Source organism: Piliocolobus tephrosceles, chromosome 1 (assembly GCF_002776525.5).
Source record: "Piliocolobus tephrosceles isolate RC106 chromosome 1, ASM277652v3, whole genome shotgun sequence".
In the NCBI taxonomy this organism is placed as follows: domain Eukaryota; kingdom Metazoa; phylum Chordata; class Mammalia; order Primates; family Cercopithecidae; genus Piliocolobus; species Piliocolobus tephrosceles.
Genome location: NC_045434.1, coordinates 66,387,567 through 66,413,777, shown reverse-complemented (window position 1 = coordinate 66,413,777; position 26,211 = coordinate 66,387,567). Strand labels below are relative to the sequence as shown.

Genomic DNA, 26,211 nt, shown 5'->3' with positions numbered 1-26,211 from the left:
CCTTCCTTCCTTCCTTCCTTCCTTCCTTCCTTCCTTCCTCTCTTCCTCTCTTTCTCTTTACATAATTTTAGAGCATCTATTATGAACCAAGCATTGCACAAGGCATCAGGGATATTGAAATTAATTTGACATAGTCTTTGCCCTCGAGAAGCTTGTACTGGGGAGAATGATGTGTAAATGGTAAACTATAATGTGACACATGTTATAATGTATCATGGCAGGCTTCACAGAGGTGCCTTCTGACCTAAGTCTCAGATTCGGGCAGTCAGTCCACCAGGTTCAGTAGGTTGGAAACACAGGCATGGAGGGGCATTCCATGGAAGGGTGTTCTGTGTCTGATCAAAGCCTAGAGGTGGAGAATGTGAGGCTTGGAGGAGGGAGCTGGTAGTTGGGTTGGCGGAGCTGCAAAGGGCACGGGGAGAGAGGACTCTCCAAGAGCTCAGTGGCCAAGGGCCTGGGAGGTAGACCCCGAGCCTCCTTCGAGGGGATGACCAGCTGGCAGCAGTGATGGGGTCTGGAGCTGAGTGGGATGTGTGGACTGTGGAAAAGATTTCAGAGCTGCAGCTGTACAGGTGGTGGCTGAAGCCAGCCTGTAGAGAGCGAAGGAGGAGGGCATTAGGGCAGTGCTCCTCATGGAAGCCAGGAGATGGAAGAGGGGGAGGAGAATTGGGAATGTTGGGTCATGGAAGTCAAGGGAGGAGAGTTTTGTGGCTCTACCCATGCATGGACAGAGAAACGTTGTATTGGCCGCTCAGCCTCTGTCCAGTGGAACCCCCTTAGCCTGTGGATTCTCTGTTCTGGTGCCCTTGCCCAAGGCCTCTGTTTGTTCTGACTCAGTAGCAGTTGCTCTAAGGGAATGGCTGCTCTGGGGAGGCACAACTCCCTCCTATATTTTAGTGTAAGCTCCTCTCCCTTCTCAGGCGAGCTCTCCAGGGCCTGCAGCCGGATCTGCCCCTAGAGGAGGAGACGTTGTCCCTTCCGAGAGACCTGGAGAGTCTGGACAGAAGATTCAATGGTCTCCTCACTATGTATCAGAGGAAGAGGGAGCAGTTTGAAAAACTAAGCAGTGCTGATCCTTCAGGTGAGGAGAGGGCCACCCGGATAACCCCGGGCGTGGGCACTGCCGTGGTGGGCATGCCACCCCCTCCCTCCTGTTCCTCCTCCATCTCCATTCCCCATGCTTCTTGCCACAGGAGCCTTCCGGATGCTGACCACAGCCTACGAGCAGTCAGCCCAGGCTGTTCAGCAGGTCTCCGACAGCTCTCGCCTTTTGGACCAGCTCAGGGACAGCCGGAGAGAGGCAGAGAGGCTGGCGCAGCAGGCGGGAGGAGGAGGAGGCACCGGCAGCCCCCAGCTTGTGGCCTTGAGGCTGGAGATGTCTTCGTTGCCTGACCTGACACCCACCTTCAACAAGGTGACATGGGGCATGGAATCCGACTTCCTGGAGCCCACACCCCAGCTTGTCACACACCGACAGCTGCCACCTGTTTCCCATTAGGGCAGACCTGCGCCTGTGAGAACCCCACTCACCCAGCCATCCCGACCCTTGTGTTGCTCACTGTGAGCTCAGTAGTTGCCAAGGAAACCAGTTTCTGGTGCTTGGTTGTCATGGAGATGTTTGGCTGTTGGTTTCCCAGGTGTGGGGTGGGATTGGTTATTGAGGGGCTTTGGGTAGCCTCTTTGACAGCCCCATCTCTCTACAGCTCTGTGGCAGCTCCAGGCAGATGGCTTGCACCCCAGGATCATGCCCTGGTGAGCTGTGTCCCCATGACAATGGCACAGCCTGTGGTTCCCACTGCAGGGGTGTCCTTCCCAGGGCCAGTGGGGCCTTCTGGACGGCAGGGCAGGTGGCTGAGCAGCTGCGGGGCTTCAATGCTCAGCTCCAGCAGACCAGGCAGATGGTAAGTGTGGCTAAGGTGGGATGGGCACAGGTAGGAGGAGGCAGACAGAATAGATCCCCCGGGCAAGTCAGAGTTCCCATTTTACACTAAAGCCCAGAGATTTTAATGACCTGCTGAAGGTGCCACAGCAAGTGCAAGATAGTTTTTTTCTCTTTTACTGGACATCCACATAGAAACTGCACTGGTTACAAATGCTTCCTAGGTAGGTCTTGGCATAGAGGATGATCCACAGAATCCTGGAGCTGCTGAGAGGTTCCCTTGGGGCCTTATCCCTTCTGACCTAGAGTGTGTGTCAACAGATTAGGGCAGCTGAGGAATCAGCCTCGCAGATTCAATCCAATGCCCAGCGCCTGGAGACCCAGGTGAGCACCAGCCGCTCCCAGATGGAGGAAGATGTCAGACGCATGCGGCTCCTCATCCAGCAGGTCCGGGATTTCCTAACAGGTGAGGCTGGTCTCCACTCCCACCTTGGCTGCTGTTCCAGTCCTGCCTGTCCCTCATTCCCATGTTCAGTGCATCAGCCAGCCCTCCCTCCCTCCTCCAAGGCCTGCAACATCCTGCTCCAGGCCTCCACCTCTCCTTGGCACCATGGCCATGACCTTCTTGTTCTCCGATCTGCCCTTCCCACCCACTCCACTCCCTCGTGACCCATTCTCATTCTCAACACAACAGCTGAAATATCTCTTTTAAAATGTATAAGTCAGATCACATCTCACTCCTGCTTAAAATCCTTCAGTGGCTTCACCTTGTTCTTGGAATGAGCTCTCAACTCCTATCGTGGCTACAGAGCCTGGCCTCTGTCCATCTCTTGGAGTGACCTTGAGCTCCTCTCTGCTTTGTTCACTGGCTGTCCTTGAACATATCAGGCTCTTGCCTGCTTCAGGAATGTTTATTTGCTCTTTTTCTGCCTGGAATCCTCTTTCCAGGGCTGTTTCTTGTCCTCTGGGTCATCTCCCCAGAGAGGTGTTTCCTGACCATCTGATCTGGTTGTCCCCTGTCATCTCCCATTCCCCTTCGGTGTCTTACCTTCCTCGCCCTACTCACCCTCATTCAGTTGTCGACAAGTGAATTGTCACTCCACTAGAATGGGGACTCCAGGAGGGCAGGGATGGTTGTCTGTCTTTTTGACCACTGTGTCACCAGCACCTAACATAAGGCCAGACACAGAAAGGCATCTGACATAGGTGGCATGAATAAATGAACCAGATGCCCTTCCTCACTGCCCTGGGGAGTGAGGAAGGGCTGTACAATGGAAAGATTCCTAAACAGGACCCGGGAGATTCGTGTGACATTGGGCAGGCTGCTTCTCTCTTTGTTCTCTCTTTGCCTCATCTTTTGCTTCTATAAATGGGGGGACGGTAGTATTTCACAAGTTTATTCTGAGGATCAAATAACTGATGTAAAACGTGTTTTGAAAAAGGAAAGGTGCCTCAGGAACAGGAGTTGATATTGTTAGATTTCTCGTTCCTGCCAGGGAATTTGCTTGGCTGGGAGCCCAGTTAATATGAGCCTAGGGCTTGGTGTAATGACAGTGGCTCTTCTTGCTGCTATTACCGTGTTTTTGCCCCAGATAGGCCAAAGTCCCCTCCTGAGTGCAGATGGCAGGTCAGAGAGGGGCAGGAGACTTCTTCTGAGGTCTCATGACTTGCATAAGGCCATGAGGCCCACACCTGGGGAAATTGTTACCTGGGAATCTGGGGAGATTGTGCCCCACAAACGTGGATGATGGGGGAGGTCAAGGTGTGGGGCTTAGGCTCATGGATAAGGGAGTCTTGACCCTGAGTCAAGTCCAGTGAGGCTGAATGGCTACTCATCCTGCATTAATCTCAGCCAGGGCTCTGGCCTCAGGGGGTGGGAGGTGGGTTGGAATTCTCTCCTACTGGGTGAGTACCGTGAACAGGCTCACGTGAACAGACAGGGAGCTGCCAGGCCCCTTTTGTCATCTCTCTTATGCTTGTATCTCAGGTCAAGTCTTATGATGAGTCCAGGGTCAGAGAGAAAAAGCAGGGCCTTAGAGAGGCCTGGCCCCAGAGAGAAACCCAGGAAAATTTTGTGTAGCTGTAGGCTCGGACTCTGGTCTCCAGAGTCCTGGTGCAGAAGCCTCTGAGCGCTGGCTGCTGTCAAATGTAGGGTCACGGTGTGGGAGGGAGAGTGGAAAGTCTGTGGAGGGAGGAGGAAACATCGCCTTTCCCAGTTCTTCAAATGGAATTGACAAAATGAATAGTTAAGGCTTATTAAGTTCTGAGTCCAGGCACTGTTCCAAGTGCTTTGCATGTATTACATCATTTACTCCTGACTACATGAACTAAGTACTCTTATTACTTCCACTTTGCACACAACTAATCTGGGCACAGAGAAGTTAAGCAACTTGGCTAAAGGCATCCAGCTCAGCAGTGGTGCAGGTAGGCTTCAACCCTAATGGTCTGACTCTGTCATCCACACCCTATTGCGTTATGGCATGGACACACACATACATACACACCTGTGAGTGTGCATGCACACACAAATACACACTCTCTTGCCTCTTGCCTTTGCGAATGTTTTTGCTCTCTCTGGATTGTCTCCCCTCTCCCACCTCTGCTGACCCGGCTAGTTCCTGTTCGTCCTCTAGGAATCCTCCTAGGCATCCCACTCTCCCGGCAGCCTCCCTGGACCCATCAGATGGCGTTAGGGGCCCTCCCCATGGCCACTGTAGCACCTGTGTTTACTCCACTTACTCAAAGCTGTACTTCTTTGTTCATGTACCTGTCTCCCATTAGATTTCCAGCTCCATAAAGGCAGGTACTGGGTTTAATTTGATTTACAGTCTCAACTCCTCCCATGCTTTTGCTCAATGCAGTAAATATTTACTGAGCCCATCCTGAGACCCAGAAGGCTCTGTGACTGAATGTCATGTAGATTGAGCCTAAGGGTGCAGCTGAAGTGGTGCAGAGTAAAGGAAGGGCCAGATCTAGGTGGGGATGCGCTCATCCTAGAAGGCTTTCTGGGGAAGTCACATGTGAAGCCTTGCTTTGAGAGTGGGACTCTGGGTTAGATGAGAGGTCGACAATCTCTGTGAGGAAGGTCCTTATGAAAGCTTGCTGCTGGGATAAACCCACTTAATGAAACTCAACCACAGTTATGCTGCGTGCAAACCCCAAGGGACACAGCAATGAACAAGCATGGCTTCCACCCTCCAGGAGCGTCCTTCTGCCTGGCATGGGATGGGGCAGGGAATGAGACCTGTGTGGTCAGCTAGTATCCTCTAGTTGTAGAGTGAGGCTGGGCCTGGGACCCTGGAGGAGTTCAAGTCCCAGGACAAATCATCTAGGTGAGTGGGTGCCCCCCTCCTTAATACCTCAATACCAGCGAAATCTGTAAAAGCAAATTGGAATAGATGGGGAGGAGATGTCATCTCTGTACTTCTGACCTTACCCTCTGACCCAGAGTTGGTTTGTAACAACTCTTGCGAATGGATTGTTTCATGTTGTACCTTCAGGTTGAGGATTGATATTGGGGATTGATACTCCTTTTTCACAGATCAGGAAACTGAGCTTAGGGAACCACTTGACTTGCCCAGGTGGCTTGAATAGTAAAGCAGAGATCTGAACCTGAAGCCCTGTCAATCATTCGTTCACTCTACGCACATGAGGACCTCCAAGTGCCAGGCACTGTGCTGGGGTCTAGGGATATAGCTGTGGACAAAACCCAGCCCCTGCCCTTGTAGAGCTTACATTCTAGAGGAAAAGAAAAAAAAACAGTTAGATGAGTACAGTTTTTGGTACCTGGATGGTGCAAGTGCTAGACAGAAAGATGAGGCAGGGAGGGACGATAAAGTGTGCTACAGTCTAGGGTGGAGGTTGCAATTCTAGATTGGATGGCTGGGGTTGGCCTCCCTGAGAAGGTGATATTCCAGCAAAGACTTGATCATTCTTACTTGCCTTTGCAAAAATGAGCAGTCTTGCCTGAGGGGGAGTGCAGGGAAGGGGTCTTTTTGCCAAGGAAGCAGCTTCAGTTTCTGGTCACTCTTCCAAATTTAGGGCTAATTGTGTATGTGCTGCAGGCATTGTTCAGTACTAGCTGCCTGACACCACTTCCTTCTCCCCAGCCCGCAGCTTCCTGTGGCACCAGACACTTAGTTGCCACAGCTGTGATGACACCCCTCCTCCTCTTCCCTGCTGCAGCATGGAGCACAGGATAGTCATCCTCCTACAGCATTCCCAGAAATTTCCAGAGAACAGGCACCGGAGTCTGGTTGAGAGGGGGCAGCAGCTCCTTGGGACACCATGATAGAGGGACTATCACAGGTGCCTTCCACAGGTGCTGCTTAGCCAGGAGAGGCCTCGGATCTCTGGGGAGGTTAGTGGGCTCCCACAGTCTAATGCATGATTGTCTTCCAGACCCCGACACTGATGCAGCCACTATCCAGGAGGTCAGCGAGGCCGTGCTGGCCCTGTGGCTGTCCACAGACTCAGCTACCGTTCTGCAGAAGATGAATGAGATCCAGGCCATTGCAGCCAGGCTTCCCAACGTGGACCTGGTGCTGTCACAGACCAAGCAGGACATTGCGCGGGCCCGCAGGCTGCAGGCTGAGGCTGAGGAAGCCAGGTATGGCCTTGGGCCCTGAACTTCTCTCTGCCCAGGATTAGGCTGGATTTTTGCTTCTCAACCCCATTGCTGGGAGAGGGATACAGAGGGCTGGGAGAAAGGAGGGGATGCTTACCATGGTGGGGAGTGGTACACAGAATCCAGAGTGCAGGTTAAACAATTTGCGTGACTGTGTCTTCCGTATTGGAAACTGCCCAGAGATTGTCTCGGGCATAAAGCAAACGTTCATCACGTCTGCTTGGTGGGGTCCTGGGACATCAAAGCTAATACTTTCCTTGCTCTTTGTCTTGGCTGGGAAGGGTGTTCTTTTGGACTGGTGTGTGAGTCGAACCACACATTGATTCACTATTCACTCATTTTCTCTCTCCTCTCCCTCATGCTTCTCTCACCCAGGAGCCGAGCCCATACAGTGGAGGGCCAGGTGGAGGATGTGGTTGGGAACCTGCAGCAGGGCACAGTGGCACTGCAGGAAGCTCAGGACACCATGCAAGGCACCAGCCGCTCCCTTAGGCTTATCCAGGACAGGGTTGCTGAGGTGAGGCATCATGGCTTCCTCCACCCGTATTTGGGCATAAACAGGAAAATTTGGGCACCAGGCATAGAAAATGCCAGAAAGTGACTAGATGAAAAGTGACTAGATGAAAGCTGAGGTGGAGTTCTACAGGAGGGTGACAAGTTTTGGGCTGGCTGTGGGCCTTGGATTTTCTGATCTTGTGGCTGGGATGCAGAAGCAGAAGTGAGAGGTGGGCAATTTTGATTGTTCTGGTTGGAGAGGGTTTTTGCTGCCTGATGAGTTGGAGAAAAAATGGGGATGAACCCCCCACCTATGAGGCCCACCACAAATGCCAGATCTCCCTCTTTCCACAAAGGTTCAGCAGGTACTGCAGCCAGCAGGAAAGCTGATGACAAGCATGACCAAGCAGCTGGGTGACTTCTGGACACGGATGGAGGAGCTCCGCCGCCAAGCCCGGCAGCAGCGGGCACAGGCAGTCCAGGCCCAGCAGCTTGCGGAAGGTGCCAGCGAGCAGGCATTGAGTGCCCAAGAGGTACAGAGAAGGCAGAGTTAGCTCAATGATGTATGGCCAGTAAGGGGGTCCTGAGCAGGAGAGGACTTTGCACACTTTATAAGACCACAAACTCAAATGTGCTTAGAATAACAGAACCAGAAGAGGCTTGAGAATCAACCCAAACCTGGCCAGGCATCTGATTTCTCCCTCCACTGCCTTTGGTATAGCTGGCTCAGGGACATTGGAGATGACCAGTCCAATCCCTTCCCTTTTACAGATGCGATGGTGACTTGTTCACAGGCCTAAGACTCATCTATAAATCAAGTCCCCTGACACTGGATCCAGAGCTTGTCTCTTGGATCCCCAGCCTGGACAGTTGCTCTTTGCTTATCCTAACCTGGGCCCCATGATTGTCAGAATTAGATGAGAGAGAAGATCAAAGAGCCCATTCTCAGTGTCTCACGCACACTACCTGCTCCCCCTATGGCTAGGAACACTGGCACTTTCAATCCTGGCACAGTGACCAAGTTGCTAAGTATACTATGTGACAGCTTAATATCAATATCCTATGATGTGACTAACATTGTCCTGGGAGTGAGGTGGGACATGTCAAGAGCTGGAGATGGGAAGAGGGAAACACAGAAGTTTAAGTCATGGTCTGTGACTCAGGAGTTTTAATAGGCAAAACCAATTCTATTGGGGGTTAATAGGAGGCGCTTTCCCACTGTGTGTTGATTTGGGTGATATCAAGTGCTTTGGCCACAGGTCTTTAGGACCTTGCATGATGACAATGACACTGAGACTATTCTATCTTTTTCAGGGATTTGAGAGAATAAAACAAAAGTATGCTGAATTGAAGGACCGGTTGGGTCAGAGTCCCACGCTGGGTGAACAGGGTGCCCGGATCCAGAGTGTGAAGACAGAGGCAGAGGAACTATTTGGGGAGACCATGGAGATGATGGACAGGATGAAAGGTGAGGGAAAGGTTCAGGGTCATGGACTATTGGGCATTCATGAAGGCTGGTCCCACCCAACCCAAGGCTTCTGAAGCCCATTCTTATTGGAGCTAGCCGTGCTATGGGAATGAGATCAAATGAGATTTTTTCTGGGCGTCTAGTATGTATGAGGCTGGGGAATGCAGAGATGGTCCCATGACTTGACCTGGCCTCAAAAAGCTTGCAATTAATTAATGGGACCATTTTTTCTATTTGCAAACAGTGGGGTCATATTTTCTCTTCCTATTGCTTTATGTTTAAGGTGCATAGAACTATATTTAAGAGGATGAGGTGATCTCTGATAGGGGTTGAATAATAAGAGTTCTGGGGCTCAGAGCATAAACAATTTGAGAGAGACATGTTCAGTGAAGGTAAGAAAAGAAGATTTGAGATGGGCCTGGAAGAATGTATAGGCCTGGGAGAAGCTGTGAGGAAGAGGAGGGACATTAGGATAAGGGTGTTGGGAAGCAACAAGGTATGTTCTGACATAGGGACAGGAGAAGAAGATTGCTGAGGAGCTGGTGGGAAAGAAGTGGCATGGGGTTAACATGACTTGTCCCTGTGCCTGGCTTCTAGTGTGAGGATGAGGAGGGTAGATAGCTCAGGAGGCAGTAGGGCACATCCAGGGGTTTTGAATATGATGGAAACATAATGAACGTAGCTTTCAGAAGGGTTCCGAAGATTTCTCAGAAAGGAGAACAGGGGCTCCTGGGAACTAAAGTCATCGCTAAGACATGATGATGGGATCACTGGAGTGGTGTATCCAGTGAAAGCCACAGAAAGAGTTCCTTCGAATTTCAGCAGAAGTGTTTGGCAGAAGTCTCGTTGGATAGCCAGGTGGGCACCACATAAAAGATTGGGCTGGTGGGTTGACGATGAATAAACCTGGGGCCATGGGCAGCTGCACCCAAAGGATGAAGTGAGAGGAGCTGACCTAGGGGAAGGGGCCAGCGGCTAAGTCAGTGCTTTTCCTTGTCCTGTTCATCCAGTACTTTGTATGAAAATAAATAATTTATCAAGTCTCTGGACAACAGATAATTAAGACACCAGGTAACAGAACCAGTATTCTAAGGCAATAGCAAAAGTTCAGACAGATGGGCTGAAACTAACAAATGAAATTAAATGAAGAGAAAAGTAACCTCCTGCTCTGGCCTTGTTTGGGCTTAAACCACAAGTACAGCTCAGGTGAAGCCTGGCTTTTCAGTGGCTAATGCTACTGCAACCACTTTATAACTAGTAAGTGATAAGCAAATATGAGTTGTTACTCATCTGAAAAAGACCCAAGAGTTTTGAGTTACCGCAAGCTTGTTATAAGCTAGCAATGCTTGCTGCAGCCCAAAGAGCTAACAAACACAGTGCAACCAAAGTGAAGAGAGTAATACCTTGGGGTAATGGTAAGACTATTTAGCAACTGGAGTGGTGTGTACCCACTAACCAGAAAAGGCTTAGGCTATAGTATTGGAACCGGAAGGTACCTGCTTGCAGGAATTTACCTTTAGTTGCAGGATAGTGGGGGAAGATCATGCATTGACCAGGGGTGGGAGGTGGGTTTTGGGGGTGAGTACCAAGGAACAGAATGGCAGCTATTTAACAACTACTATGGACATATTTAAATATTTTATCAACCTGTGAATCCATATGGGTATCTACTGGCTGAATGTCAATCCAATAATAACACTGTTATACTCTGCTGATGGGATCTCACCTGGGGGATGGTGTTCAAGTGATGGCTACTACATCTTCAGAAGGGATATTGACAAACCAGCATACATCAGGGAGAGAGTGACCAGGGTGGGACACAGCAGTTATATCAGATGAGGAATAGGTGAAGAAACTGAAGATATTTAACCTGGAGACAATAAAGCCTCAGATATGTGAAGGATTGACATGTGAGGACAGAGAAGGTATATTGTTATACCCCCAGGACACAGACCAGGGACAAGAGGTGGAAGTAAGAGGCAGTCAGATTTTGGCTTCACGAGAAGATGACTTTTTTCATAACCAGAGCTGCCTAAGATTGGAGCCTTGTGAGGCAGTGCCTGCTTCCTTCCTATTCCTGGAAAAGTTCAGGCTGAGCCTGGGTACCAGCTCTCATGGATGTGATAGAGGGACTCCTGCCTAGAGGGACTCCTGCCTATAGGGACAGGGGGCAGGCTGGACTGAGTCACTTCCAGAGTTCTTTAAACCTCTATGCATCATCTAGTGGTTGTATGCAGAATGAATTGGAAGAGGAGGGCTAGGTTTATCTGGAGTGGCATTTGGGGAGGGAAATTGAGGAGGAATTCTGGTCACTCATCCAGCTCTTTTGTCAAGGTGCCTACTTGAGGATCATTGGTTGGATGGCAGCTGTCTGAGCCCAACAGCACTGGGTTGCTAATCTTGGTGTCTGTGACCTCCTTCATTAGCCTGGGACAACTGTGAGAGCCCAGAGGGTCAGGGGCCCAGGGATAGTTAGGAGTGGGGGCCTGCTGGATTTGGCCCCTGCCAGGTTTCTAAGCATGGAATAGGGGCTAGGGAGGCATGAAGATGGGGGGGCACCACTGCCTTAGAGGCCAGATTTTTCTGGCGGGGCTTCCTCTGCACATGTTACTTCCAGTTAGCAGGAGGGGAAGGAAGGGTTGGGAGTCTTTGGGAGTCTCACCATCAACTCCTCCTCCTGCTGCTGTTCCATTTGCCTCAGACATGGAGTTGGAGCTGCTGCGGGGCAGCCAGGCCATCATGCTGCGCTCGGCGGACCTGACAGGACTGGAGAAGCGTGTGGAGCAGATCCGTGACCACATCAATGAGCGTGTGCTCTACTATGCCACCTGCAAGTGATACTACAGCTTCCAGCCCCTTTCCCTACTCACCTGCCCCCTTTGCTTTTAGTTAGGGGCAGATTGGTTTGGAATGCTTTCCATCTCCAGGAGTCTTTCATGCAGCCAAAGCACAGCCTGGACCACCCCTGGTGTGCAGCTAGTAAGATTACCCTGAGCTGCAGCTGAGCCTGAGTCAATGGGACAGTTACACTTGACAGACAGAGATGGTGGAGATTGGCATGCCATTGAAACTAGGAGCTCTCAAGTCAAGGAAGCTGGGCTGGGCAGTATCCCCCGCCTTTAGTTCTCCACTGGGGAAGAATCCTGGACCAAACACAAAAACTTAACAAAAGTGATATAAAAATGAAAAGCCAAATAAAAGTCTTTGGAAAAGAGCCTGGAGGTTCAACAAGGAAAAATGGTTTGTCCCCTCACTGGGTAAACTCTTGCCACTGTTTCTGTCTCCTATTTGGGGTTTGTGGGGGACTCTTCTGTTCAAGCCCATGGTTTGCTCTCCTCCGTTCCACCTGGCTTGCTGGGTACCCAGATTTAGGGAGTCTGGGCCCCTGTGCCCCAGAACCTGATGGATTCTACCCTTGAGAAACCAGACAAGCAGTTTTCATCTCTAAGCAGTGATTCAACTTCTTGTTTACTTATGGGGAAATAGAAATCCAGGGAAGGGAAGGTTCCGTTCAAATTCATGCAGCTTTCAGAGGAAGGACTAAGACTAGAATCTGTGTCTCTTGGGGTCTTAAAGAGAAGTAAATGGATATGTGTGGGGGGTGGGGTGGAGGATGATATGGAATGGCATGGACACTTGTGTGTTAACCATGGCCCAAGCAGACAGTGTGCTAGACATTTTATCTACATTAATTTCTTGATCATTATTAATCATTTTAATTATTTATTGGCCATGAGGCTGGGCACATCATCTGCATCATTTCATGATGCAGGCGGTGCTACTATTCCCATTGGATAAGTGAGAAAACCAAGGCATTAAAGGCTAACTAACTTCCCCAAGGTCACATATATGGCAGTTCGGGGCAGAGCTGGGGCTCGAACTCATGCTATTCTGATACGGCCATTCAGAGAATGGCCACTAAAGCCAGACTGCCTGGGTTTCAACAGAACCTGCCCCAAGGGGTTGTTGTGAGGAGTAATGAGTTAATGGTGTAACTCATGTCCCTAGGTGCCTGGAGCACTGTGTACTCTGCTGTATGCATATCATATGCACATCAGCTACAACTGCTGGTTCCTTACTGACCCCAGCCATCCATGCACTCTCTACTCTAGACATGCTCAGAAGTCCCTGAACTGCTTCTGACTTTGAAAGAACCAAATGAAGCATCATAGAGAAAAATATGTCCATTTTATTGAGCACAACACTGAGCATGAAGCTGGAGGGGCAGAGGGTGAGAAGACTGGGGAAGGACAAGAACAGTATGCTGGACTTTCAAGGAGAGAAAAGGGAACAGAGGCAGGATTAGAACTCCTGGCAGACATTAAAATAGTCAACTTCCAAGGTTAACTCAATTGGGTGTGTGCACGGAGAGCATGTGGCCGGGATAAGAATTCCTTGCAGCCCTTACTCATGAATTTCTTTCCATTCCACTTTGGAGGGTGTGGCACTGCTTTTAGATTGAGGCAGGGAGAGGGGCCAGAAGTGTATCGGGAGCAGGCTGGCTGGGTCTCAGCGCGCTTGGGAGCTAATCCTAGAGTTAAGGATTAGAACTTGAAGAGCTCACAGGCAGACCACCATGGACAGCTGCCTGTCATTCATGCGGATGGGCAGGCAACAGCATTAATGAGCCCAATCTGGCCAAGAGGTTGGAGGCTTGAGAGGTGGGAGTGTGTGTGCAGAGTGGGAGTCTGGGTAGATGCTCCATATGGCTTTGCTTGGAGGTGACACAGCCTGGCCAGCCCGTTAAGCTTTTCACGACAAACAGTACAGACCCAGGCGAGAGCTATCTACGTACACTGCACAGAGCCACGGCACGTAGGGTGTAGGGGCATAGAGCAGGCAGGTCAGGGAGACCTGGAAGCCCGCAGGCGCCACTCCTCCTGCTCACAGCTTCAACAAGGCTCCATGCCTTGGGGCTCCCTCGCGGGCCTCCTGTGAGGGGCTGTCCTGCTGGCAGCAGGCTGGTGCTTTCGGCCAGAAACCGCTCCTGCTAGGCCCTGCTCTACTTGCTCTGCCTTCCTCCCTCTGCTGGATAGACACCAGGTTTGGAAGAGCAGAGGAGTTGAACATGTCTCCTGCAAGAGAAAGGGGCTCAGAGTGAGGGTGGGGCTGCCACTTCAGACCCCATCACTCACACTCTGGTATGGGGCTCTCCTCTGGGACAGAAACTTTCCCCAAGCCTCACACTGTGACCCTCCTCACCTGAAAATTGCAATGACACAGGCACAGTCTCCAGGAATCACATAATGAGACAGACTCCAGTCTGCCCTGCCCGGCAGTGGGAGCTGCCGCTGGCTTTAACTGGTACCATGACCTCCGACTTGAAATTCCTAGAAAGGAAATGAAGCAACAACCTTTGAAGTATTTGAGGGGAGAAGAAGAGTTAATGGGGCAGGGCAGAGGTGGTAGTTCTCTGTGCCTGTGGCATCCACTCAGCTCTCCCCTCATGAGGTTCAGAAAGTTCAAGACCCTGCAGAAAAGATAAAGGTAACCAAGCCCCCCTAACCTTTCTCCTCCAAAGCACAGAGGCCCTAGAAACTCAGGGAATTTGATGCTCACCACTTGCACATACCCAGTTTTCTGTAGGCTTTTATCATCTCTATTGCTTCACTAACCTTTTATAGCACCTCTGTGAGGCAGGCTGAGTAAATAAATAGACTTCAATCCATTTTACAGATGAACAAACTAGAAGCAGAGACATTCACTGACTCATCAATGGCCTCACAGCTAGTAAGTGATGGGGACAGGGCTAGAAGCGTTTTCCCTGCCCCCTGACCCAGAACTCATCCCTCCCTGTAGAGCTGCCTGCAAGTGGGAGAGGCCTTTGTGTCCATTTCTTTCAGTCCTGTTGGCCGATTTCTTTCAGACCCAAGCTGGGGCTCTATCTTTGGCTAAAAATACATACTGTTTTTTGTTGGCCTTTTTGATGAGTGTGGGCTCAGAGCAGTAGGAGGATTTTCCTTTGCTCCCAATGTTCAGGCAGCTGGAGCAGCAGCCACAGGGCCCGGCGGCCAGGGACCCCTGATGCATGGGCACCAGGCTGCTGCTGATGCGGAGGGAGCCGTTGACCAGGCAGTTGAGGGACCTGCCACCAGGAGCAGTGGGCCGGCGGCCATGCTGGCAGGGTAATTGGGTCAGAGCAGGGATTGCTACACTCTGGTCCACGACTGGTGCCTCAGTGATGGTGATCTCAGGGGAGCTGGGTCTAGAGGTTTCTGAGGCTTGAGTCTCAGGCGGCCTGTTCTCCACCTCTGGGCGAACGCCCGGGCTGTGCAGGTTCATGTGTAGCTTCCTCATGTGGTGCACCACAGCTGCTGCGTTGAAGGCTTGCTAAGGAGACACAAGAGCAGCCTCTGGCCTTCTGCAACCTCAGAGGGCCTCGGGGCTTAAACTTTCCCATTGCCTTGTGGCCTCTTGAAACCTGGGTGCCCACTTCTCATTTCAGAGAGGGTACAGTGAGCTCCAGTGCCTTCTGGGACATCGCAAGGAAAGCCCTTATGTCAGCTCCTGCCAGCCCAGCCTCCAGGGGCCCAGAACAGCTTTCCCACCCCCTCGGAGAGGACAGCTTACCCTCCACTTGCTCTTAGCAAAGTTCTTCTGGATCTGGAGGCTGACTGATGGGTAGATGTCCCGGTGGAGGGCTGTGTTCCCATCAATCCTGTGGATGTAAGAGGGGACACCTGGCTACTGGGTGGCTATGGACACTCAGCCATGGGGTGGGCAGGGTGCCTGCAGGTCCAAGTGAGAGCTGGGTAGAGTATGCAGAGGAAAGGCAGCCCACAGCAGGTAAGGGCTACAAGCAGTCGTTCTCTGTCCCCCTGGGCAGGTAAGAGTGGGCTTTAGCTTTGGCAAAATCAAAAACTTTTAGAGCAGGGTCAACAAGCTATGGCCTATAGGCCAAATCGGCCCATTGCCTGTTTTTGTAAATAAGGTTTTATGGGGACACAGCGGTGCCCACTAATTCAGGTATTGTCTGTGGCTCCTTTTGCACTGTGACAGCAGGGTTGAGTAGTTGCCATAAATGCAGTATGGACAGGAAAGCCTAAAGTATTTACTGTCTGCTGCTTTATAGAAAAAGTTTAGTGGACCCACCATCAGAGGGCACTAGCGTAGTCACCATCCTTTAGCTCAAAACCTTGCCTAGAACCCACCTCCTCCTGGAAGCCTTCCTCAATAAGGCCATCTGGTATAGGCTGCCCCTTTTCTATCCCCTTAGCCTCTTATTTACTGGTCTCTAAGTGTTTCTCAGACACCTGATGTGTGCATAGTACTGTGTCAACTACTAACAGACCTCGAGAAGTAAGAGACATGGGCCCTAACCCCTAGGACACTACAGTCTAGGTGGGGGTGTTGCTCATGCTATGGACTGTAGTAATGCATGGTAAGCTGTGTGATTAATAAAGAGAACTGGGGAGATTGGGATGGGCTGCAGGGATCAGGGGCTTCAGGGAAGGGCAGGGACTGATCTGGATCCTGAAGGATGCTACATACAGGGCAAGAAGCAGGACACTGTAGGTAGTGGGAATGATCTGATCCAAGGTGTAGTTAAGAAAGAGCTTGGTATGTGGGGTGAGGGATGGCAGGAAGACAGAGATAGCTCCCAGACCTATCTGGACAGAGGAGGTTTGCTGGCGATCCTGGGAAAAGAGGCTGGAGATAATAGGGTCAGGCCATATTAAGGAAACTGGAAAGACAAAGGAATCCAGGCTTGCTGGGGTGCGAAGTGGGGAGCTATTGTAAATTGAGTTGGGGAGTAACATGAAGAAGTATTTTAAGGTTTTCCTATTTTGCCAATTGGTTGTTTTGCAATTATTCCTAAATCACTTCACCTGGAACAGTTATTGATCCCTGAGTAAAACAAAGCTCTTAAGGGCAGAACAGAGTTGCCCATTCCTGGCACCTCTTCAGTTACTGGTATTGAGCATTGCACCCTGTCCCAGTGCTGAATGACAGCGCTTGGCTGCACCTGCCTCCTGCACTTGACCAGACAACCCAGCTGCTACCCTTGCATCAGAACCTGCTCCACTGAATGCTGTTTGAATCTCCACCTGGGCCTGATGAACAACGGCATGGTCCTTGCTCGTCGCAACATTAAATGGATCAAGGCAAGCAGATTCCAGAGGAATGCAATGTGAATGAGTCAGCCTGGTTTTGGGAACTACAGGGCTGGGGTCTAGAGTCCACTCCATGTCTCACTCACCAGGGGTGACTCAAGGCCTTCTCACAGGTGTACCGCTCATTCGGATCCTTCTCGAGCAAGTGGCAAATAAAGTCCTTGGCTAAGGGGAGCAATCAAAGACACGATGACTAAGGACCAGATTTCATGACTGATGGAAATTCACTTCCGGGCTGGTGGGTGGCAGTGAATGCATCTTTAGCTGATCTTCCAAAGAGGCAATTTTAAGAGTCTTAGAAGAGGAAAAAAAATCCAAACCACCTAACAACAACCCACCATAAACCACCAAAGAAGGGAAGCTACAAGCCACCTCACCCACACAGCACTGCAGAAGCATCACTGGTCATGAGGCCCCCATGTGCCTGCACACCACATGTGCATGTGTTTGCGTGGAAACAGGAACCAGCACTGGCACATGGGCACACATGTGAGTGCTGGATTGTTCCAGCTCCAATTTCCACTTAACAGGTCCAACAATCACGTAATGATCATCTTCTCTCACACACAGACATTGCATGGTCTTTCTTGGTATCTAACCCCTTGGTTTTGCTGCTCTTGCCTGGAACTCTCCCCTCACCACCTGGCTCTGCCCTCCTGGCCCCTCATCTGAACTGCCCCCGCTCCCCCCGCCATCTCCTTATCATGCATACTGTGGTTCTGACCCCAGAAAAACAAAAGCATAGCCCTTAGAAGTAAATCATTTATTGGATCTTTGAAGCAGATGAAGATTTCTCCACTTTCCTTGGCAGCCTGTTCTGTAAGATCCCCGGGGACTTTGAAGAGCCAGGACTGTCACCCTTTGTTAAGCTCATTTCTCCTGCCTGGCAGCCTCTACCTTGAGCCTGTTATCTCTTCTTCATGCCTACTGGCCTTACCTGACTCAGAAATGTCATCCCAGAATGGGGACTCAAACTCATAGTAGCCCTCCTTGATCTTCTCGAAAAGCTTAGACTCCGTTTCTTCGTAGAATGGGGGGTATCCACAGAGCCTGCAACAGGACAGGAAAGAGGTACACTACTGAAAAACCTGTCCTCTCTGAGCCAGCCTCTCTGCTCCCCCAGGCTCCCACTGTATACACAGGTGGGCAATGAAGGTCCCAGAACAGCGGTATGACCAGGACATGCATCTGCCTCAAATTCAAGAATGGTACAGGTCCCATGAAGTGTTTATGCAAGTGCCAAGCCTTGGCACAGGCATCCCTAGAAGGTCTCTGCGTACATTATGCCCTCAAACCCTTGCCACCTCTCCTTGTACTTTCCCTGACTCATGAATGTATATAAAATATCTTTAAGAAAGATGGGGTAGACTGTCTGCTTGATTGTAAGTTTGATGAAGGATTTATTTAGGCTGTGTTGTTCACTGCTGGATTCTTTAGAACCTAGCACAGGGATAGATGCAGAGTAGATAGGCAGCGAATATTGGTTGAGCAAATAAATGAGAGTACTTATTCAACATAAATGGAGAAGATAATTGAAACCAGGTTATTTTCCTAAGAGCAAAGTTTGCTGTAGGTGAGAAGGGATGATGGGGAAGAGGTGATGGGCAGGTTAGGAAAGGGAGAGCTTGGGAATGTGTGGAGAGGAGTGAAAAGGGGAGGCCCTGACCAGCTTCATCCAGGCCATGGTTTTGCCTTGGGAGAGAAAGCTGAGATACAGGAACAGTGGGTCCACTTGGCTTCTAAGACTGGCTTGGCCTCTCTCTTTTTCACTGTTCATTCCACAGAGTGGGATCCAACACATTTATAGGCAGTAAATGAGGCAGGGGTGCAAGACAAGGGAGTGCCAGGTGGCTGTGCAGTGGATTCATGCTGAGCTCTGTTTTAAAACTCAGTGGAGGTCAAGAGAGAGGAAGCTTTTAAGCTGCATGGACATGTATATGTGTGTGTGTGTGTATGTGTGTGTGTGCACCCGTGTGCCTGTGTCTGTTTGTGCACATGCACATGCTTGGAAGAGGAGCTGAGACAGGGGAGGGAATGAGAAGGGGTAAGCAGGCTCCGAGATTTCTCAGCAGCTGAGCCCAGGCCAGCGTCTACTCACAATATGTAGGTGATGACGCCGATGGACCAGCAATCCACAGCCTTGCTGTAGGGTTTCTGGGCCAGCACTTCTGGAGCTGCAGCAGACCAAGGGCAGAGTCAGGGCTGGTGGCAAGAGGAGAGGGATTTGGGGTGGGGGCTGAAGGTCAGGCTTAGAGAAGCAGACTGGGGAAGACCATGGGATGGTGGTGTTTCTAGGTGACTGAAAACTCCCTAAGGCCGGGGGCTGTGTCTCTTCTGGGAAAACTAAGTCTTCCTGCAAAGAGAGACTGTGACTTCTCCATTAGTTTGTGAGTTTCCCCATGACAGGGTCAATGACTCCCCTGTTGGACTGGAGATCTCCAGGGCTATGTTTCCCCAATCACAGTAAGTATTCTCTGAAGGCAGGGCCTGTTTCCCCACTCAGATAGGGGATTCCCAGGGCAAGGGTGATCTCTCTCCCTTCAGACTTGGAGATCATCAGTGTAGGACTGTCTCTCTTCCACTAGACTGGGAGCCTCTGGGAGGCAGAGGCTGAGTCTCCCCCATTAGGTTAGGAGATCCTGGAGCAAAGGCAGTATCTCTCCCATCAGACTGTGGGTACCTTCTGATGGGAGGCATTTAGTCTCCCCCATCAGATTGAGAGGTTTCAGAGGGCGTGAGCCATGACTTCCTCTGATTAGGAAGTCTCTACACTCCTCTGTGGAGTGTAGAGAGTTGCCTTCTATATTTATCACAGCTACCAGAACTTTGTACCTGGTGGGACTCAATACCTACTGATGAGTGAATGACCTGACTTTCTGGGAGGGTAGATTCCCTCTCTTGAGTCAGAGCTCTGCTTGCCATTACCCAACTGCAAACAGGTGATTACTAGTGAAGGAGGAAGGGACAGGAGCGGATGTTCAGAGTTTCAACTTTCTCTCCTGTAGATTCCAATAATACTCTCCCAGGTGCCCTGCCTGCTCTCACTCTTTTTGGGTGCCCTGGAAACCTACAGGAGTGTTCAAGCAGGAGGCTCCACCTCTGCCAATTTCCCAGAGTGCTTCCTTGGGTGGACATTTAGGAGCCCATTTCTGGGTTCCTCAGGCCCAATTTCAATATCCTGTGCTTCCTGGCTCCCAACAACTGGGAGCTAATGTCTCTTCCAGCGTGGGAGAAAGGAGTGGGGCCAGTGCTCAACCCCTCAGCTCTCTGCTGATCTTTGGGTTTGTGATCTTGTCTGTCCCCGGTCCAGCTGGAAAGACAAAGGCTCAAAGTCTATCTGCAGAACTGGGAGCCAAAGCATAGGCAGAAACTGTGGAGGGCTCAGGGGTAGGCGGTCTTTAAAAACGTAGCATTTGGGAGCAGTAGGGACAGATCTTGAGATGGATGAATTGGCTGGCCCTAAACCTTGTAAGTGGATGTCCTACCTGGATAGCCCCTGAAGTTGAACCCTATGTTCTCAGAATTACCCCTTTCTGTGAATGATAGGCATGTGGTTGAATGTAGCCAACTGGTCAACCTTCCTTCTGCTCCCAGACTTACCCACATAGCCTGGGGTCCCACAGGCAGTGGACATGATGCCATTCTGTTCCATCTTGGACAGACCAAAGTCAGTGATCATGATCTTAGAGTTCTCTTCAGGGGTAAGGTACAAAAGGTTTTCAGGCTGTAGGAGAAAAAATATGTAGTGTAGGATATAACCACCTGAAGCAAGTATTTTCCTTCTTCTTGATACATAATTTCATAGGAAGCTGAGCCCTGGGGTCCTGACTTCAAGGCCAGCCCATCCTCTTCCATTCTTCCCTCCTTCCTCCTACCTGCACCCTCACCCCTGCACCCCAGCACTCTGCCTCTTGCTTATGGCTCTGACTTTGCTCAGTCTTATAACCATTAATATACTCACGCTTTCCTTCTCTCACTTCCAACTACCCCAGGACTGTTTGTGTTTTGATGGAACCTATCTTTGGTTAATGGTGTCTGATCTCTCCAAAGTCCAATACAATGCCTAGTACAATGTAGGCCCTCAGTAAGTATTTTGTTGCATTGGGTTTTGACTGTGGCTGGATTTAAGAAATGTGTGTATTATTTTGGTATCCAAATAGGGTTAGGCATAGTGAAAGGTTCAGGAAAAGATTGAGGTGCAAATTAGTAACCATTGTTCACTCATCCAAGGTCTGTTTAAGGAATCTAAGGGCAGAAGGGGCCTTGGGAGTCACTAGTCCAATCCTCTTACTTTATGGAGCTTAGATGTCTCATGACCCATGCAGCTTCCTTAAGGGTCATTATCTGTTTCCCACCCAGGACTCCCAGCTTGACACCTTTAAGTCTCTGTGGACGATGCCATTCTCATGGAGGTATTTCACTGCCGACAAGACCTGCTGGATCACCAGACTGGCATCCTTCTCTGTGTAGACACCCCGCTCCAGGATCCGGTCAAAGAGCTCCCCACCAGAAACACTGTGGGCATAGGATCAAGACAGGATTTCAGTTCTCATTTCAGGTCAAAGTAATGCGAAGGTGTTTGCTTTGAAGCCATGAGGGACACAGCTGTGGTGGAACAGGCAGGCGCCCATGAACTGCGATTGAAGCTGGCAGGACTACTCCAGTCTCAGAACACCCACTCTGGGCACCTGGAGTGATACCACTAGGCAGTCATTTCTTTGGGCCAAGAATTGACCTCTCTCTCTCTCTGAAAATTTCCTTTAAAATGTAAATGCTTCCGGTTGGGGTTGCACAAGAAGCCAATAATCCCTTAGTGTAGACACACTTCTTAGCCACCTTCCTTCCTGGCCTATGACACAGGAAGCCATGATGAAAGAAGGGCTGACACAGAAATTAAGCGAAGTAGGAAAGGGAAGGCATGAAAGTGAAACTAACTGTGCTTATGTTAAGATTTCTTTCCTCATTTTGGGAAATTGGACTTCGTAAAGCTGGAATTACAGGTAGGGTTGTAGGGGTGCTTTGAGACTCAAATGGTAGAGTATCTTAGGACTCAGAGGAGCTTAAAGATCAAGTGCGACTTCTACCTCATGAATACCATCTACACTATTTTTGCCTAGAAGTTTTCTAGTGAGTACTAGAACACTTATGTGTCAGAGAACACTCTACCTCCTAAGACAGAGTATTTTTTGGCATCTTCCTAATGTTTCTGTACATTATGTTGAAAGCTGATGCCCTGTCGTTTCCACCAGTGCTACCAATTTCACCCATTGAGACTGCACAGAACAAGAATAACAGCCTTTCCTGTGCACCTTTCAAGTATTCAAAGATAGTGAAATGCTCTCCAGAGGCCTTGTCTTCTCTGAGATAAGCATTCCCAGACTATTTCAACCATGAGCCAGGGGTTGTAGTCCTTTCACCCTCCTAGTTCCCCTTACCACTGTCCCATGACATTAGATGTGGTCATTCATGCCCAACTAGTGATGAGGGAACAGAATTTCTCCAATCAAAATTCACTTCATCCTGCTCTTTGGCTTCTGGTCTTTAGACTTTGGGCTCTCCTATAGTAGCTGAAGGCCTGTAGGAAATATGCTGTTTGTACAGAGCTATGAATTCTAAACCCTGAGGGGCCTGAGTCCTGGAGCTATGCTCTGAGGAGGCTTGGTGTCTCCTCAGGGACGTCCAACCCTGCCCATCTCCTTGCCTCCCTGCCTTCTGAATTACTGTGTGCTAATCCTGTTGGCTTGGCCTCATTGAAGTACCTGATGGTCCCTGATCACCTGTTAGTGCCACTAGGGGGCCTCATTGAAGTACCTGATGGTCCCTGATCACCTGTTAGTGCCACTAGGGGCCCTTCCCATCTCACTCCCTTGACTGCCTGCTACCTCTCTTTAGAGGCCCTCAGATGACCCCCCAGTTAATCAGCTGCTTAGGCCTGAGTTAGCTCATTAAAGTTTCTTAGGAATCAGCCCATCAGCCAAAAACCATGTTGTGTCTAGCCACGCTGAGATTGCAGAGTGGTGTATGAGTGTGTGTGTGTGTGTGCATGTGCAAGTGTGTGTATTTGTGTGTGTGTGTCTGTGTACTTTATAAACAGAAGTGTCTGAGCCCAATGCTGAGTCCTCATGAACACCGACCAACCTCTACAGCAGTCGCTGTCAGGCAGAACTGTTGTTTGGATGTGGCAATGACACAGAGACCTTGCTAATGAAGCACCACTTCTGTCCTACAGGTGGACACGCACAGTCACAGCCCGTCTTTAACTTTGGGTGGCTCTCTTTTGAGAAAATCTTTCTTTATATTGAAATATATCTACCTGTGGCTTCTGCTCCTACAGTAATTTTATGCTGGAGTGATGTTAAAACATTTACTATCCAATTTGATTAACATGTATTGGTCCAAATGGACTGAAGCCATGGTGCCAGGAAAGGGTTCTGGCGACTCCTTGTTAGTCTGGCATTACCCCTTCAGTTGTTTGGTTGCAAGGGGCAAGGAGGGGTTGGGCAGCAGAAGGACATGGATGGGTTGGGGTCGCAGCTATTTGCTGACTAGTAAGAAATGTTCTAACAACCGATAGGGTTGTCCTGGTGCAAAGGAGCTCAATAATCAACCCAGGTTTACCCTGTGGCCCACATAGAACCTGCCCATGACCAAAGGCACACTCAGTCTAAAAGGATCCTTGGCATTTCTGAGCCTCCTGAATGAAGTCTTCATTTTTGTCTTTGAATCACTGTCCATCCCTCACCAGCGACCAACCTCCTCTAGGCCTCCCAGGCCCCACCAGGCCTCTGTGGAGGAAGCAAGTCGCCGATCACTTACAGCTGCATGACAAGGTAGTAGTGGGTGGTGCTCTCGTAGATGTCCTCCAGGGTCACAATGTTTTCATGCTTGATCCTGGGGAAAATAAAGTGCATGATGAACGGTATGTGGTTCAGGTTGTCCAGACAAAGAATGCAGACCTAGCCCAAAAGTTTCTGTTGGAGGCTTTTGATAGCAATGTTTCAGAAGACTAGGTCTTTGTGAAGTCTTCATAATAAGTAGACTGTCACAAATTAATCCCAGAGAAAAGATTCCTATGGTGGTGCTCGGTCTATGTTTACTGAATGAATAATTGATCATCCTTCCTTCAGGAAACAAACACTTCCTTGTTATGCCAGGAATCTCTTTAAACTTTACTAAAAGAGACAGTTAGAAGAATGGAGGAAGGCTAAGGGAATACCTGACACTAGGTTATTGTACAAAGTGGGTATTCAGATGTTAGAAATATTGCATTTAAAAAGTACAGGTTGAGTATCCCATATCTAAAATGTTTGAGACTAGAAGAGTTTTTGGAATATTTGCATGTACATAATGATATACCTTGGAGATGGGACCCAAGTCTAAACATGAAGTTTTTTGTCTCATGTGTACCTTATACACATAGCTGGTAGGTAATTTTACACAATATTTAAAAAATAACTTTGTGCATGAAACAAAACTTTGAATGCATTTTGACTGTGACCTGTCACATGAGGTCAGGTGTGGAATTTTCTATTTGTGGCATCCTGTCAATGCTAAAAATGTTTCTGATTTTGGAGAATTTTGGATTTTAGAGTAGGAATGCTAAACCTGTATACAATGGGAAGGATTCAGGTGAGCTGAGCCTCCTCTTGGATAACCACAGAGGAAGTGTTGAAAAATTAGTGTTCCAGGATATCGTGAGAAGCAAAGTAGATGCTTATTTTTAGGGTTAGTTCTGTGGGATGACTTAGATAGGTGATTCTCAATATCCTGACCTTGTGATCCGCCCGTCTCGGCCTCCCAAAGTGCTGGGATTACAGGCTTGAGCCACTGCGCCCGGCTAGATAGGTGATTCTCAACCAGGGACTCTTTTGCCTCTTAGGGAACATTTGGCAATATCTTGAGACACGTTTGATTGTCACGACTAGGGCAGGGGGAGGTGCTGCTGGCATCTAGTGGGTAGAGGCAGAAATGCTGCTAAACATCCAACAATGCACAGGACAGCCCCCAACACCACAAAGAATTATCTGGTTCAAAATGTCGACAGTATCATGGTGGAGAAGTCCGGCCCTCTATTACCCTTGTTTGGGGTTACTCAAAGACTGAATCAAGCAGAATAATCATATTGGCAGAGGGGCTTGGCTTGCCAGGCAGCAATGCTGTGCATGCCTGTAAAGGAGGAAATTCTCTAGGAATTTTACTCCTGGCTGTGCAGCACAGGGGTTAAGGACTTAGACTCAGACTCAGACTCAGTCAGGCCTGGGTTCACATCTAGTTCAGGCAATTAGGTAACTTCAGCTGGCTTATTCCAGTTTTCAAACCCTTACTTTCCTTGTCTGAAAAGTATGTGTCTCTTATAGAATTGTATCAGGATAAAAGGAGATAATGCATAATGCTTAATACAGTGCCTGGGGGAAGAGTAAACACATAATCAATAGTAGCTATCTTCTTTACGATATTTTAGAAAATATAGACCTGTGGCAGTTGTCACTTGATGAATTCACCTATACTCATAAGCTGGCAATGCTAACATTAATTTATCAATTATTCACTCACTGAACAAACATTTATTGAGCATAAATACTGTTGATACAAGGCAATAATAAGAAAGACGACATGGTCCTTGCTCTCAATTAGTTGGCAATCTTTCTTTGCCCTAATCTCCCTGGATCCCAGACCTATGTCTCTAGCATGTTACAAAATGCCTTCATGTTGAGATAGGTGGATACTTACATTCAGTATGTTCCAACCAATTTCTTTCTATTTCATCCAAGTGTACACATCCTCTTTGTTCTCTATCCCAAGCAATGACATAGTTGTCCACTTAATTGCTCAATCTCAGGGTCTCTTTTAACGCTTTTGTCTTGTACACTTTTAGCAGTCAACCCCAAACCCAAAAAGATGTTTCTCTCTTTGAAACATCTTTTGTAATCTAGTCCTTTTAGGCACACATGATTCTGCCACCACCTTCTCTTGTATTCTCAACCCATGCCTAAATTATTGTGAAAGTCTTATAATTGGCCTCCTGTCCTCTAGGCTGGCACCTTCCAATCCATCCTCCACCGTGCTTGAGAGGGATAGCTCCAACATGTTAATCAAACAGTGTGACTCCTCACTTAAAATCCTTTGATGACTTTTTTTGCCCACAGAATAAAGCCAACATTCCTTATCATGCCATCTAAGATCCTTTGTAATCAGGTCTTATTTCATGATTTTAGTTTCATCACTTGTCTCTTAATACTATGCACTCTAAATTCAAGGATTTCAAATACTCACTCTTCCCTAAAAGCCCTTGCACTTACATGGTTCTACATTAAAGTTTATGCTCCTCTTGGCCTGAATTCCCTTTCTGCACTGCCCTTCTTGCCCCCACAAAGTTTGACTCATCCATCAAGGTCCATCTTCTTTGAAAGTGGTCCAATAACTCATACTCATAAAAACACACACATAGGCAAAATGAATCTTTATGTCCTCCAAAGTCTGCCTTCTGCTAGTGTGACTTACATCTGATTTTGTTGGATTTTCTTTTGGGCACCTCTGTATCCAATGTAGGCTCCTGAGGGTACAGAATTTTGTCTGCCTCGTCCTTGTGGTCCTGATCCTGTGTTCATGTGCCTAATACACTTTTGGT

General features: G+C 49.1%; 2 protein-coding genes across 3 annotated transcripts in view; one reads left to right on the top strand and one right to left on the bottom strand.

Annotated features, from left to right (window-relative positions):
- LAMB3 (laminin subunit beta 3) overlaps window positions 1–11,707 on the top strand; it is a 160,809-nt gene extending 149,102 nt beyond the window's left edge. Inside the window, exons 17-25 of the mRNA XM_023198322.3 lie at window positions 921–1,081; window positions 1,194–1,414; window positions 1,704–1,901; window positions 2,201–2,345; window positions 6,281–6,488; window positions 6,882–7,023; window positions 7,358–7,534; window positions 8,316–8,469; window positions 11,171–11,707. Coding sequence (XP_023054090.2) covers window positions 921–1,081; window positions 1,194–1,414; window positions 1,704–1,901; window positions 2,201–2,345; window positions 6,281–6,488; window positions 6,882–7,023; window positions 7,358–7,534; window positions 8,316–8,469; window positions 11,171–11,307 — 1,543 coding nt within the window. The 3' untranslated portion in view covers window positions 11,308–11,707. The remainder of the gene's footprint in view (window positions 1–920; window positions 1,082–1,193; window positions 1,415–1,703; window positions 1,902–2,200; window positions 2,346–6,280; window positions 6,489–6,881; window positions 7,024–7,357; window positions 7,535–8,315; window positions 8,470–11,170) is intronic.
- A 931-nt stretch (window positions 11,708–12,638) lies between these two features.
- The window catches only part of CAMK1G (calcium/calmodulin dependent protein kinase IG), a 30,690-nt gene continuing 17,117 nt past the window's right edge, over window positions 12,639–26,211 (bottom strand). Inside the window, exons 4-13 of one of the 2 annotated variants that reach the window (XM_023198320.3) lie at window positions 23,400–23,474; window positions 20,960–21,098; window positions 20,184–20,307; window positions 18,682–18,757; window positions 17,521–17,633; window positions 16,670–16,748; window positions 15,040–15,127; window positions 14,375–14,799; window positions 13,672–13,799; window positions 12,639–13,544 (exon numbers count right to left, since the gene is read on the bottom strand). In XM_023198320.3, coding sequence (XP_023054088.1) covers window positions 13,709–13,799; window positions 14,375–14,799; window positions 15,040–15,127; window positions 16,670–16,748; window positions 17,521–17,633; window positions 18,682–18,757; window positions 20,184–20,307; window positions 20,960–21,098; window positions 23,400–23,474 — 1,210 coding nt within the window. In that variant the 3' untranslated portion in view covers window positions 12,639–13,544; window positions 13,672–13,708. The remainder of the gene's footprint in view (window positions 13,545–13,671; window positions 13,800–14,374; window positions 14,800–15,039; window positions 15,128–16,669; window positions 16,749–17,520; window positions 17,634–18,681; window positions 18,758–20,183; window positions 20,308–20,959; window positions 21,099–23,399; window positions 23,475–26,211) is intronic. The other variant, XM_023198321.2, reaches the window with a different exon arrangement.